The sequence below is a fragment of the Panicum virgatum genome, chromosome 7K (genome assembly GCF_016808335.1).
Source record: "Panicum virgatum strain AP13 chromosome 7K, P.virgatum_v5, whole genome shotgun sequence".
NCBI classification, from domain to species: Eukaryota; Viridiplantae; Streptophyta; class Magnoliopsida; order Poales; family Poaceae; genus Panicum; species Panicum virgatum.
The window spans coordinates 23,838,037-23,852,273 of NC_053142.1; the positions used below are offsets into that span (position 1 = coordinate 23,838,037).

The 14,237-nt window shown below is 41.9% G+C and overlaps 1 protein-coding gene and 1 long non-coding RNA gene across 3 annotated transcripts; both read right to left on the minus strand.

Annotated features, from left to right (window-relative positions):
• Positions 1–762: 762 nt before the first annotated feature.
• On the minus strand, positions 763–3,978 carry LOC120642957 (putative B3 domain-containing protein Os04g0347400). 2 transcript variants are annotated; one of them, XM_039919515.1, is made up of 9 exons: positions 3,875–3,978; positions 3,512–3,779; positions 3,167–3,246; positions 2,939–3,074; positions 2,786–2,851; positions 2,463–2,668; positions 1,895–2,146; positions 1,597–1,806; positions 763–1,206 (listed from the first exon to the last, which is right to left on the minus strand). In XM_039919515.1, the coding sequence occupies exons 1-9, from the start codon at positions 3,950–3,952 to the stop codon at positions 961–963; spliced, it is 1,542 nt and encodes a 513-aa protein (XP_039775449.1). In that variant the 5' UTR covers positions 3,953–3,978; the 3' UTR covers positions 763–960. The 2 variants fall into 2 exon arrangements, with proteins under 2 accessions (XP_039775449.1, XP_039775448.1); XM_039919514.1 differs by having other exon boundaries at positions 2,786–3,074.
• A 2,205-nt stretch (positions 3,979–6,183) lies between these two features.
• LOC120640578 lies at positions 6,184–13,023 on the minus strand. Its single transcript, XR_005661871.1, has 6 exons — positions 12,878–13,023; positions 10,595–12,783; positions 10,270–10,471; positions 9,085–9,322; positions 8,737–8,932; positions 6,184–6,624 (listed from the first exon to the last, which is right to left on the minus strand). It is a non-coding gene; the product is annotated as an uncharacterized LOC120640578 (long non-coding RNA).
• Positions 13,024–14,237: the final 1,214 nt, after the last annotated feature.

Below are 14,237 nucleotides of genomic sequence, written 5' to 3' on the forward strand. Positions count from 1 at the left end.
TAAATTGTTCCGTGATGTTGACCCATTTGTTCACGATGTTTATTTTTCATTATTTATTCTATACAATCAAATGTCCGCGGTGTGTAATATTTTGTTCGTTGTACATTATTATTTGTTCATTACATTTAATTTATTGTTCGTAGAAAATAATCATTTGTTCGTGTTCTTAAAATATTTGTTCCCAGAATCCGAAATTCACTATTCAGTATTAAAAAATATTTTAAAAAATATCGTGCAAACATAGGCAAGTGTGGTCTTGTTTTGAAAATCTTATCCGAAGAAAGATATTGGTGCATTCCAAATTTAATCCGAGTGTTTGGTTTAATAGTTATAGTTTTTTTAGTTTTAGATTTGCATGCATGTGGTGATGTCATCATGTTTGTCCACTTCTGCATGCAATCCAACATAAATGGGCCGGCCCAAACTATAATTATGCTCTTGAGGCGATGGTTCCACGAAATATCACCTCAAGTGATGGATAGTCGCGCCCTGCTGGCATCGCCTACAAGGCTACCTCCAGCTGCTCCTCTACATCGCCATCATCTTCTTCATGGACATTTTGCTAGTAAAAATAAACAACCCTCTTAGCAGGTTCCGCGATTTTTTTTGAAAAGAAAACAGAAATTATGAACCCATTTTATAACAGAGCTTAAAATTGCTCACTAAGAAGCCAAAACGAACATATATATTTTAAACATGTGTTCGCCGATAGAATACTCTGACCAATATTAGTTAGAATCGAATGGAGAATGCAGAATATAGTATTTAAAATATTTCAGATATATTAGTCAGATTTTTTGTAAATGAAAGATTCACAGTCCAGTCAAGCTCTACATCAAAAGTCCAACATTACGGCGTCTGAAACCATTACAGTAAAACAGAATTTTAGTCTGAGAGAACTGGAATTGCCAACAACCTAACTTGAAGCTTGACCACATCAGACTGCACACTGTTCCTAGCTTACTGATGCGCGACGTCAACATGCCACAGGGTGGTTTCAACAATGTTGATGGTGCAGACGTCGCCAACCTTGATGTTGTTCTCCTTGCAGAACCTCTTCCAATCCAGACCCCCAATATAGTGGCTGCTATTCTTGTAGGGGACAGCACGCACCTGCCAAGATCTGGTGCTGCTCATTGATGTCTTCAGCGTGATGGTGCAAGGTTTCCGGAGTCCAACTGCATTGCAAAAAGCCGGTGCCAAGGTCTGCAATAATACCAATAACGGCATTGGTCAGAAACTGACCTCTATAAGCAATGGGCACCAATCCTAGTATCATATATAGAGGATGGATACGGACACAAGACTTCTGAATTCTAGTTAGATCATGTGGGGTTCGTAACACAAGAGCTGATGGTACATCAAAGCAAGTACTTCAGTAAATTGATTTGTTTCCTCTTGTGACATGCACATGTAGTATCAGTAATTAAATAGTCAAATTAAATTGTTGATTCCTGTTTCGGCATTTAGAAATGTAAGCTTCTCTGCAGGAATGCTATACTGAAACAAAATCTCAGTTCCTATTCGTGCTAAAACTGAAACGAGTTTATCAAATTTCAGACTTGCGCATATCAACAGAGAAATGATTGTGCTTACAAGATAACTTTCAATTGACTTATTGTTGATCTCCTTCTTTATCCAAGCTGGCGGCCCAATCTCATAGACACATCGCATATTTGGTGACGCTTTGTTCACAGAAGACATGGAGACTTTTGGTCTCTTTTGTACTTCACTCCTCGACCTGTCATTCTTCCTCTTGGGCTTCCTACTGTACAGTTTCCTACCAGAAGCAGAAGGGCTTTCCTGCTGTGGTGCATTTGAATATATGTTAATGTTGATGAAATGACGAAAGGGAGAGCATCAGTATTGAACTCACATAGCACAACTGCCTCACCTTTTTCTTATTATAACGTGTGATAACTACATGCCACAGTGTGGTTTCCACGACATTGAAGGTGCAGATGTCACCTTCCTTGAGACTATTTGCCCGGCAGAACATCATCCAGCCCTTCACAAGAACGAAGCTGTTATTCTTGCATGGGATACCATTCACCTGCCATGATTCCGCACTGTTCTTTGAGGTCTTCAGTGTGACTGTGCATGGTTCCCGTAGCCCAATTGCATCGAAGAAAGATTTCGACAGAGACTGCAACAATTGCAATAATGATTTCAGTAAGCACCCGACAATTCACTGTTATCATAATGGATGAATACTGACTATACTGCTCGAGTCTAAACTTAATTTCTTGGGTATGCAGACACGTGAAAAGATCTATAAATCATCTGATATCGTCAAATCCAGTACTTAAATATACTGTAAGTAGTTGAGCATCAATTGATCAAACAAACATTTTGATCTCTATTTCTTCATAAGGAAATGAAAGCTACCGGTGGGAGTCTCACACTCTTTGTTGAGCATATGATTTTATATTTACTTATCAGTACGAAATGATTGTGCTTACAAGTTTCTTTCTGAGAGTGCTAGTGTTGATCTCTTTCATTATCCATGATGGCGGCCCAATCTCATAGACAGCAGTCCTCTTTGATGCTTTGTTCATGGAAACTGTGGAGCCTTTTGGTTTCTTTTGTCCTTCCCTACTTGGCCAATCCTTCTTTCTCTTAGAGTTCTCAATGGACTCATATGGTGCTTCCTGCTGCTTACCAGTATCTGGTAACGTTGATGCATGATGAGAAAAACAGAGACATGTACTTCAGTATTTACCTCACATTCACAACCACTGCTAAAAAAGTAAAACTATCATAGACATATTTATCCTTCGTTCACCTTGATGAATTCTGATGTCCTTGTGTTTGGGCTCTCTCTGGGAACCATCAGGGCCAAATACTTTGACTGTAAAAACAAAATAGCCTTCATACCTTAACAGAAGATCATTAGCTTGAGTGATGCCATGAGAGGCAAGAAACTGTGACCAGCCACCTCTGAAAAACATGTCTGACTGATTTATCTCAATCTCAACGTGAGAAATCTTCCCGAGGGAGCCGATAACGACGGCCATGCGATTGTCCCGGTGCTCTTCAGAGATATGATGTTGCACAAACTTCGCTGGAATTAGCTGCAAGAACACATAAAAAAGGGTAAAGCCAGACCGTCCTAATCAGAGAAAACAGAGTGAGAAAAACGAACTAGCAACAAAAGTCTATGTACCATCTTTTCCTTGAAATCTTGTGCAAGCACACTGACGAACTGCGGCCTACGGGATTCATCTTTGCTGCTTGCGGTTGCCTCTGATGAAATCATGAATCACAATCAATCATCGGCATTCGGTAAAATTCATATTGTTACAAGATTCCTCATGGATCTAATTTTGTAATACGAGTTGCAAGATCATGTGTTATTGAGAACCATGGTCAGCTGTAGTTTTAAGGACTCTAATGTTGCAGTATTACAATTAGTTTACCAGACAGACTCCAAGCAGGTCACAATCAGGTGTTGATTGAAAGCATCTGTCTGAAGAAAAAGTACAATATTTACATGAGGGATCATTTTTACCAGCAGGTGGGGTGCCGAGGTCCCTCATACAGCCGCTGGCATCGAACGCCTTGAAGGTTAGGACGCCGCCGCCGTGGTGCCGGAGGACCAAGAGCCACCCGGCCCCGGCACCGCACGCGGCGGCGAACTCCGACCACCCGTGCCCCAGGAACGCGCCGCCGCCGTCCCGCCCGACTTCTACGCGCCAGACCTTGACCCTGCCGCCGGACGGGCTGACGACGCGGGCCTCCCCGGCGCAGATCCCCTCGGCAAGCTCGTCGGGAATGCGCTGCGAGTGTGAAAAGATCGGTCATTTTCCAAGACCGGCGTCGTCCATGATCGAGCGCGAGCTAGATGGAACGGCGGCAGCGTCCTTGTTCTTACCAGGCTGTCGCAAGAGAAAGGGAGCAGCACCCTCAGGTGCTTGGCGTTGGTGGCGACATGGTTGCCGGAGGACGCCATTTCCGGGGGCAAGGACGAAGGTGTGAGTGGGCCCCTCCGCCGAATTCAGGGGTTTTTTTACATATTTACCACTATAAGAGGAGCACTTGCTCGTTTAGCATTTTTAAAAAGGCGTCTATATATTTAGCACTACTGTAGCTGCGATTCCTACATTTTTACCACTTTGTCCTACGTGGCACGACACGGCGGCAGGACACGGTGGCGCCCGGTCAGCAAGGCGACGTGAAATGTCGTTATTGCCCCTGCCCAGCTCCTCTCTTCTCCCTCTCCGACAGATGGGTCCCGCAGCTTCTCTCACTGGCAGGTGGGCTCCACTCGTCAGCTTCGTCTTCCACATTCGGGCAGACGCAGCTCGGAGCAGACGCCTCTCCGGGTTTTCCCGGCGAGCCCCAGCACGGCCGGCGGGGGCTCGGTCGGAGCGCCGCCGCGGACCGAACACCCGCGCACCGCCGCGTACACGCCCATTGTGCACGTGCTCGCTGCTGCAGCGCCGCCGGCCAGCGCCTGCTCGGGCCTGCTGGAGCTCCCGTGCCGCTGGACCTGCCTCGACCGCCGCGTCGCCCGTGCCACCGTTCGCCGCGCCATGCAATGAAGCACCGGCCGGCGCGCTGACACCCACCGGCATTCGGACGGCACGCCGGAGTGGTGGGCGCTCCTGTTCCCGTCGCCAGGGGTCTCCAATAAACTAATCGCAAAGGCAACAGTGAAAACGGCAGCGGCAGTAGCATCGCCTGGTCTCAGCATCTCCAGCACCACACCCTGGTCACCCCCTCCCGATCCACCCGATTAATCTAATCCCCATCGGCTAATCCCACCTCCTAATCATACGGAGTAAACTCCAATCCCGCCTCCAGCACGAGGATGGTAGCGGCAAACGCGAAGACCACAAGGAGATTTCTTGCCCTTGTTTTTTTTCCTTCGAGACCGAACTCCGCGGTGAGGGGCGGCGCCTGCGAGGGGCTCAAGGCCGGCGGCGCGGAGAGGGCAGGCCCCAAGAGGCGGCGTGTCCGGGTCGGCCGCAGCCGTGGCCGCCTCCGCGGTTGGCAGCGCCGCGGGGGAGCAGAGCCGTCATGTTCATGGGCAAGGGCAACAGAGGTGGAAGACGAAGCTGACGAGTGGAGCCCACTTGCCAGTGAGAGAAGCTGCGGGACCCATCTGTCGGAGAGGGAGAAGAGAGGAGCTGGGCAGGGGCAATAACTACATTTCACGTCGCCTTGCTGACCGGGTGCCACCGTGTCCTGCCACGTAGGACAAAGTGGTAAAAATATAGGAATCGCAGCTACAGTAGTGCTAAATATGTAGACGCCTTTTTAAAAATGCTAAACGAGCGAATGCCTCTCCTTATAGTGGTAAATATGTAAAAAAAACCCGAATTCAGGGAGCGAGTTCTTGTGAAGACAGTGAAGTGGGTGTCGTTGGGTACGCTGGCTGAAATGCCATTTATGGCAAAGATCGGTCATGTCTTGTGTATTGAAAGAGCTAGAAAAATCTCCAAGGTTTGGTATCAAAAGATTGATATTTTCGTGTTTTGGAGGTGAAACGTATTCTACATGTATTGTCGTTTTAGAGTTCGTATAGAAAAGCATATAAGCGTAGAAAGCAAATGTACATGAGCGGATACAACTCATGCGAAGAGCTTATTCAAAAACCAGCATAGGCCATCAGCATGTTTGGCAGTGTTCATGCGCTGCCTGCGGCTTGCCCTCGGGGGCCCAATTGCAGTTGCATATTGCTGGGCAAGTGCAGCTGCAGCGCTGTATCAGCAATTACTGCCATATAGTTTGTAACATGAATATGATATATCATAAACTTGCGGTGATAAGATTTGAAATAATCAAGCTTTTACACAATTTTACCAACAATTTGTTAACCCTTAACGTATGAAAGCTATTTATATGTACACCGATGCGCTTCGTATGTGGAACAGGAAACTACAACAATTGGTTAATATTTAACATTCTTTTAATACAATACTAACTTTGCAGTAATTAGTTCTATATCCTAATACATTGGTATTAAAATAGGAAACAAACATACCTTTTTTGTGGATTATTTGTGCATATACGTGTAGAAAAAATTGCAATCATACTCATTTTTTGCATAAGGGGCAGGAATGAATTGCATACCATTACATATTTAACTGAACTTTAATCTGAGAGCACGGGACTACAAACATCCTGTGCAGTCCCGTCTCTTCCGCACCAACATTTAAAAAAATTGATACACACTGATTTCATTCTGTTAAGCAGATAACTTTAAATACCCACATAAATAACATTGACATCAGCAGACTGCTCCTCAAGTGTTCAAGTTAGACACACAAGAATGAAAGTCAACTTACAGAAAATCTTGTATACAACCAAATATGCAAATAACATCCAGTGCTTTTGACAAAAAGCAACAGAAAAACAGATGTGCTATATGGTCAATGCTCATCGACGATCTATGATGACATGCCACAGTGTGGTTTCGATGACATTGAAGGTGCAGATGTCGCCTACCTTAAGCCTGTTCTCCTGGCAGAACAATTTCCAGCCCAATCGAATCTGGCAGTTGTGTTTGTACAGGAGACAAAGAACCTGCCAAGACTTGGTGCTATCCAGTGCCATCTTAAGTGTGATCGTACAATGTCCTCGGAACCCAATTGCGTTGCAGAATGTTGCTGCCAAAGACTGTAATCACATTGATTGCACATCAGTGTCCGTATGCGGAAGAGTACTGACTGCTGGATCTGAGCTCCTATTCATTTTTGTTAGATGAGTTGAATCGCAATGACATTACAGATGCTACATGGAACTGATACTTTGTCAAAATAAGTAAGAGAGTATTGCACCCACCATACAACAACTTGTCAGATGAGTGCAAATTGGTCAAACAACTTGTAAAATGCTCAATTTAGTGCAATAACTTTGACAGGTGGTGCAGCGGTCCAACAACTTGTAAAATGCCCAACTTAATACAATAACTTGGTAAATAGGTACATTCACAGTCCAAACATTACACGGCAATATAACTAACGCAAAGTCTCAATAAATAATATATTCATGTTATGACAAATTATTAAGTATTATTTAACCATTGATTTTTATGCTGCGGCTGCGTGGCAATGTATTTGGCGAGGATAAAAACCCTCACGGTTTAGAAATTAATGTTATGTCTTTACATTAATTATTTTTGGATAGTGATTTAATTTTAAATAAAACTATTTAATTTGATATTCAATATTGAAAAATTCACCCTTACTGTTTCCGATATGTTTGATTATATGCACTGTTAAACTTAAAAAGCCAATACATTGATACAAACTATTGATATCTTTTAGGAGCTTGGTACATATATTTTTAAAGCCTCATATATTTGTTAGAAAGGAAAAATAAGCTAAATAAATAGAAACAAACATGAGCATTGTTGAATACATGAGCAGAAGCGCAGAAGAAACGGTTTCAGGGTCTCTCTTATCGACTTCAGTGTTTGAGTGATGCTAATAGTGTAATTCTAAAATTTGTTTGCATTTGAACTAATATAAAATTGAACACAGTTGAAAAGCAACAACCGGATCACGAACAACAATTTCCATTTATAAAATTTAAGAATTATTGACGTTCATCTACTTTGTTTAATATGTTGCTGTTGTAATGGTGGTTAAATAATATATTATTTTTAATAAATCAAATTAATTCATTCTAAGAATAAAATTATTGGTGTCCATTGCGACACAAAATTTACGGTCAAATAATACGTTCTGACGTGAATATACTCTTTATTGTGACTTGACGTTGGCAAATATATTGTCGTGTAATGTTAGGACTGTGAATGCACCAATTTACCAAGTTATTGCACTAAATTAAATATTTTCTAAGTTGTTGGATCAATCTGCACCCAGCTATCAAGTTATTGTACTAAATTGAGCACTTTACAGGTTGTTGGACCAATTTGCACTCACCTGCCAAGTTGTTGTATGATGAGTGCAATTTACTCAATAAGTAATACATGTGTTGAATTATTTCTTCTCATGGTATCATGCCCATGCTTTTAGCTTGGATGGAGTTAAAATGAGAGCCCTGTCCATATCTGTAACGGCATGCCGCCCCTCACAAAGGAGGTTTTGGCTCCACATTAACCTTGATTTTTTTCGATGAGGAAATTATCGTGGATGGGATGCAAGTGTAACTCCATGCAATAGGAGTTCCACAAAATACATGATTAGCGGAGTCAGAGCATGGAGGATAAAAGCACAGATTTCATATATGACAATCTATATTTATTTGGTGGAAAACATTTGGAAGGATCTTCCAACAAAAAGAAACGGATGCCCCACAAGCGGCTTTCAACCAAAGATAAGTTCAATCAGAAAAGATTAGTGACTCCGGCTTAATGACCTCAGGGCATGTCATTAGTTGTTACGGTTAGGCTGTTTTTTGGGGGTGCAATTGTGTTTGTTTCCTTTGGCACTGTTACTCAGTATTCATGTAAAAACTTGTAATAATCTAAGTATCTAACTGTATATAACTCATTAAGTCATTATCCTCTCCAATGGTTAATAGCTAATCTATTTTCCTCAAAGAGGGGGAAAAGGATAGCATGCACATTTGCATATGATCAGTGATTAAAGCATCAAAAGGACATATTGGTTTCTGTTTCTGTATAAGGAAAGCTTGCTAACAGGTCTCAGATAGAATCCTATATCCTAGCTACTTTTCAGACCATAGTCAGTCTAAATCTTGAAATGGGATTGTCCTATTATGCCTAATTTGGTTAGATCAATAGATAATGACTGTGCTTACAATATGCTTTTGAAGTGCATAGATGCTGATCTCCTTCTTTATCCATGAGGGTGGCCCAAGCTTATAGATTTCGTGGATGATGATCCCCTGTTCAAACTCATGGAACCTTTGGGCCTCTTCTGTCCTTCACAACTTGGCTTGTCATTCTTTTTCCTACACTTCCTACTAGAAGATGCTTCCTGTTGCTTTTGAGTATCTGTTCAGTCAAAAATTATTTCAGTAAAGAAAATAATTGAAGATGTTGATATTTGAAAGATAGAAGGGACATTTACATCAGCACTAGTTTCACATTCAATCCATTTTTCAGAAGTTCAAAAATATAAGGAATTGACTTTTTGTTTTGCTTACACCGTGAGATGTCAACATGCCACAGCAAGGTTTTGATGACATTGAAGGTGCATACATCTCCTTTCTTCAGCTTATTATCCTTGCAGAACCTCTTCCAGCCTGACCCAAGCTTATGGCTGCTATTATTGTATGGGGAACCACAAACCTGCCAAGACTTGATGTTGTTTGTTGAACTCTTGAGCGTGATTGTACAAGGCTTCCGGAACCCAATTGCATCACAGAACGCTGGAGCCAAAGACTGCAATAGTTGTGGTAGCATTGGTTACACAGCTGATCCTTAGTTCTTACTGAATTTCCTCAAGAAAACTTTTGTAAGGAATTCATGACCCATGACCCATCTAATGAGTACTGACTTGCCAAATGCCGAGATCTAAATACTTACTTTTTTCTCGAACACATGGGAGAGCTGCATATCTTTATATTAAGAAGAAAAAGGGTAGAGATTGGGCAAGTCACCATCAAAGAAAAAAAATGATTACGGTGATTCCAAATGGATCAAGCACCCAGAATTAAATACTCCTACTTGTTTGATAACATGTCCTTTTAGTGCATATCAAGCACTATGTCTAATGTACTTTTTTTTTCCTCGAACGCGCAGGGGAGCTGCTCATCTATATTGAGGAAGAAACGGGGGAAGAGCCCCCTAGTACAAAACGTTACAGAGTTAGAGGGTCTGTAACACACCCTTAAATAACAAGTTGACCTCTTTCTAAAAACTGGATAATCAGGACCAGAAAACATGACACCCAATGTCTAATGTACTTTAATATATTAAGTTGTTGTCTCCTAGTACTAGGGGGGAAGAGCCCCCTAGTACAAAACGTTACAGAGTTAGAGGGTCTGTAACACACCCTTAAATAACAAGTTGACTCTCTTTCTAAAGGCTGGATAATCAGGACCAGAAAACACGACGCCCAATGCTAATGTACTTTATATATTAAGTTGCTGTCTCCCAAGCATTCACATAACAGTAATTGAAGAATCAAATTGACCTGTTGGTTTCAGTTCTCTAAAATGAGAGGTAAGCCTGACAAAAATCTCAGATGTCATGTTCTGTCCTGAACTTTTCAGTTCACATTCTCGCAGCAAGTTAACAAGTTCACCCAAATCCTAAACTTGCCCCTAAGTCATAAACGTAGTAGCTGGGTACTTATAAGAAAACAATATGCAACTAGTTAGGCTTACGAGACTGTTATCAAATGTGCTGGTGTTGATCTCCTTCTTTATCCAAGACGGCGGGCCAATCTCATAGACACATTTCGGTTGTATGATGCCTTGTTCAAAGAATTCATGGATCCTTTTGGCCACTTTTGTCCTTCACAACCTGAACTGTTGTTCCTGCGCTCATTCTTCATGCTGGAAGAACACTCTTGCTGAGTTTGAACATCTGTTAATGTTGATTTTTGATAAGATAAGCAATACTTGTTTGGGTGATTCAGCATTTAATTCACATGAATCAATCTCTTTTAACATATTCCCAAATGCTACAAATGATTTATCTATTACTTACCACGCATGATATCAACATGCCACAGATTGGTTTCTATGACATTGAAGGTGCAGACATCACCTTGCTTGAGTCTGTTATCCTGGCAGAACCTCTTCCAACCCGAGCCAATCTGGTAGCTGCAATGCTTGTACGGGTTAGAACGCACCTGCCAAGACCTGGTGCTGTTCATTGAGTTTTTCAGCGTGATCATGCAAGGTTCCCATAGCCCAATCGCATTGCAGAAGGCTGCTGCCAAAGACTGCAAAAACTGCAATCACATTGGTTACAGTAAGCAGTCAAATGACTCATTTTCAGTTTTTTCATACTGGCTGCCAAAGACTGAAAACTTGCAATCACATTTGTTTCAGTAAGCAGTGAACGGCACGTTTTCAGTTTTTTCACACCGGATGAATTCTGAGTGCTAGACCATAAATCTGCTTCTTCTGGGACAATATACAAGACTGGTTATATAAAAAAAAGTACTACAATGTTTCATTGTTTTGTTCTTGTTATCAAGCACATATTGTAATTACTTAGAGCACCAAATGAACATGTTGGTTTCTGTTCCTGATAATGCAAAGCAAGCTTGTTTAAATTGGTACGCTGTAGCCTAGTAAATTGTCAGCTCATGTTCTTTTAAAGGTTCAAAAAGGTTTATCTTACTCGATAGGGAAATAATGTGCTTACAAGATATTTTCAAGTGTGTTCTTATTTATGTCCTTTATCCATGACTGTGGCTCAATCTCATAGACAGATTTCCTCCGCAATGATGCCATATTGCCATATCCAAAGAAGTCATGGATCCTTTTGGTCTCTTCAGTCCTTCACTGCTTGACCTATCATTCTTGCTCTTACGTTTCTTTTCAGAAGCTGATGTTGGCTCACGTTGCTTTTCAGTATCTGGTAGTGTTGGAGCTTCATAAGACAAACAAAAGACATTGCATTTTATTATCTAACTACACATTCAATCATTTTTTTAACAGATGCATAAATACAGAGAAAATCTGATTTAGCTTTTGCTGACTTTGTTGAATTATTGTTTCCTTGTGTTTCGATTGTATCTGGCATCCGTCCGGACCAAAAAATTTGACAGTGAACACCATGTTGCTCTGATACTTTAACAGAAGAACATTTCCTTCAGTGATGCCATGAAACGAGAGAAACTCTGACCAACCACCTGCGAACGACATGCCTGACTGGTTCACCTCAAGCCAACGGGCCAAAATTTGCCAAGTGGGCTGACAATGACAGCAATTCGATTGTTTAGGTGCGGGATGCAGCGTTGCACAAAATTAGTATGTATTGGCTGCAAGAATACATTAGGAACAAAAAAGGTGAAGTCTGATCATTCCATTGTGCGAAACAAAGTGTGGAAACAAACTAGCATGAAGAATTCCCAAACTATCTTTTCGTGAAATTATCAGGCTGAAACAAACTAATGAACTGTGGCTTATGTGAAGGGACTTTGCCGATCCTTGTTGCTTCAAATGGACAAAATATGGCCATCAACAATTAGTTTGAACTGAAAAAACAACTAATTAAGTGGCTACACCGAATAGTTTTGGAAAAAATAGAAACCAACAGATCACAATTTGGTATAAGTACCTTGGACTTTTGCGATAGTTCGAGGGTGAAAATTGCATTTTTGAATGGAATTGAACGGAATTTGCATTTTTGAGCGATCTGAAAGACAAGGATGTCATAGGAATTTTGCAGGAAAACCTGCAGATTTCCATAGAATTTGAGAAAAATTGGGCACTTGATAGGGTTTATTCGCAATAGACAAAATGAGGAAAAGGGAGTTGGCTTTATTTCGTAGAAGTACAAATGGGGAGAAATACAAGTAATAGAGCATGATATTATCCGGCCAAAGTCTCGAATCACGATCACCGTTGATACCAATGGCATGTGAGGATTTTTTTTTTTTTTTGATTTACCAGCAGCCGGAGCGCCGACCTCCCAGAGGCATCGGCTGGCGTCGAACGCCTTGACGGTGAGCACGCCGCCGCCGTGGTGCCGGACCGCCAAGAACCACCCCGCGCCGGCGCGGCGAGACCGTGCGCGGCGGCGAACTCCGGCCACCCGCGCCCCAGGAACGCGCCGTCGCCGTCCCGGGAGACCTCGGCGCGCCAGACCTTGCCGCCGGACAGGCCGACTAGCAGCGCCGTCGGCCGCGATCCCCCCAAGAGCTCGTCGGGGTCGGGGATGCGCTGCACGAACGATCGGCGAGTTCGACGGCCGGAATGTTAGCGTGTCTGAGCGCGCACGACAGAAATAACTACGGCGCGGCGGCGCTGCTCTTACCTGCTTGTGCGAGGAAAAGGGCAGCAGCATCCTCGCACCATGGTTGTCGGAGGAACCCATGGCCGGGGGCGTAGACGAACTGGCGAAGGCGTGAGCCTCCCTGACTCCGCCGGCCGCAATTAAGGCGACGCACCAGTGCGGGCCGGGTGCGGTGGTGGAAGTCAAGCGACGTTCTTGAAGGTCAAGAAAAAAAAATCAACTTTATCTTTACACAAAATATGATAACTTGCCCCGAGCACTGCTATGCCGTAATACTTAAAATTATATCACTTTAATTAAAAATATACTCCCTCTGTTTCAAATTATAATTTATTTGAGTTATTTGATCTCAGATTTGGCTACTCGTCTTATTAAAAAATTTATGCAAACATAGTCAAATTTAAATTATTTTTGAAGAACTTTTATTGATAAAGCAAACTACAACAAAAAAGTGATATTTACTCAAACTTTTTAATACAAGACGAGTGGTTTGAGGTAAAAAAAAAGTCAAATGAATTATATTTGAAACTAGGAAAATATATAAACTTATAAATGTACGGATACATAGCTATACACTTGTATAGCAAGCGCTTCTCGTCGAAAATCCACATACTCGTGTATTTTTGCTCGTAGCATATGGAACCATAACAGATTTCACCATTTGTTCCGAACTTGATTTTGAGAGGTGAGCATTGAGGGCTTTATTTTAACAAATTAACTGCAGATGTTCACACACCCAAATAGCAGAAATTTTAATATGTGACATCGAATGCTTACGTCTTACATTTGCATACTTTTCAAATTTGACACTGAAACTCTTTTCGATTTGGGGGGTTTCTACTGCTTTTCTCTATTTCTTCTCTTTTCTTTCCCTTTTCCTGAAATTTCATTTGCCATGCCCATTTTACCCTTTTCAAGTGTTTGCATGCTTAATGACATTTTTTGAAAAACATACCGACTGAGGGTTAAAAGAAGTGAGATCTGCAAATTTGATGTTAAATATCGACATTTCTCCACGAATAGAATATTTCATTTGAAATTTTACTGAAATGTTTAGAATTTCTATGATATTAGGGTATGTTTTGTTTGTCGGATGGTAAAATGGAGCCATTCAATTCTAATTTTAATACTGTTTTGGTACATGGACATCAGGAAATTGAGCCATCCCCAAGTAGAAATATTTCTTGTAGATCTTGCACCGCCCCGTTCCTTTGTTTCGGTCGAGCGCAGCCATTGTTCCACTACCAAGCCATCACAAAAGAAATTCCCAAGGAAAGTAAAAATGTTTTCCATTGAAAAATTAAACTAATTCCTTTGTTTCGGTCGAGCGCAGCCATTGTTCCACTACCAAGCTATCACAAAAGAAATTCCCAAGGAAAGT

Coding starts and splice junctions, on each gene's coding strand:
- LOC120642957 (XM_039919514.1), bottom strand. CDS start 3,952: ATGGCGTCCTCCGGCAACCATGTCGCCACCAACGCCAAGCACCTGAGG. Junction 2,147..2,462: donor GCACTCTCAGAAAGAAACTT/GTAAGCACAATC, acceptor CAATTGTTGCAG/TCTCTGTCGAAATCTTTCTT. Junction 1,807..1,894: donor CACGTTATAATAAGAAAAAG/GTGAGGCAGTTG, acceptor AATGCACCACAG/CAGGAAAGCCCTTCTGCTTC.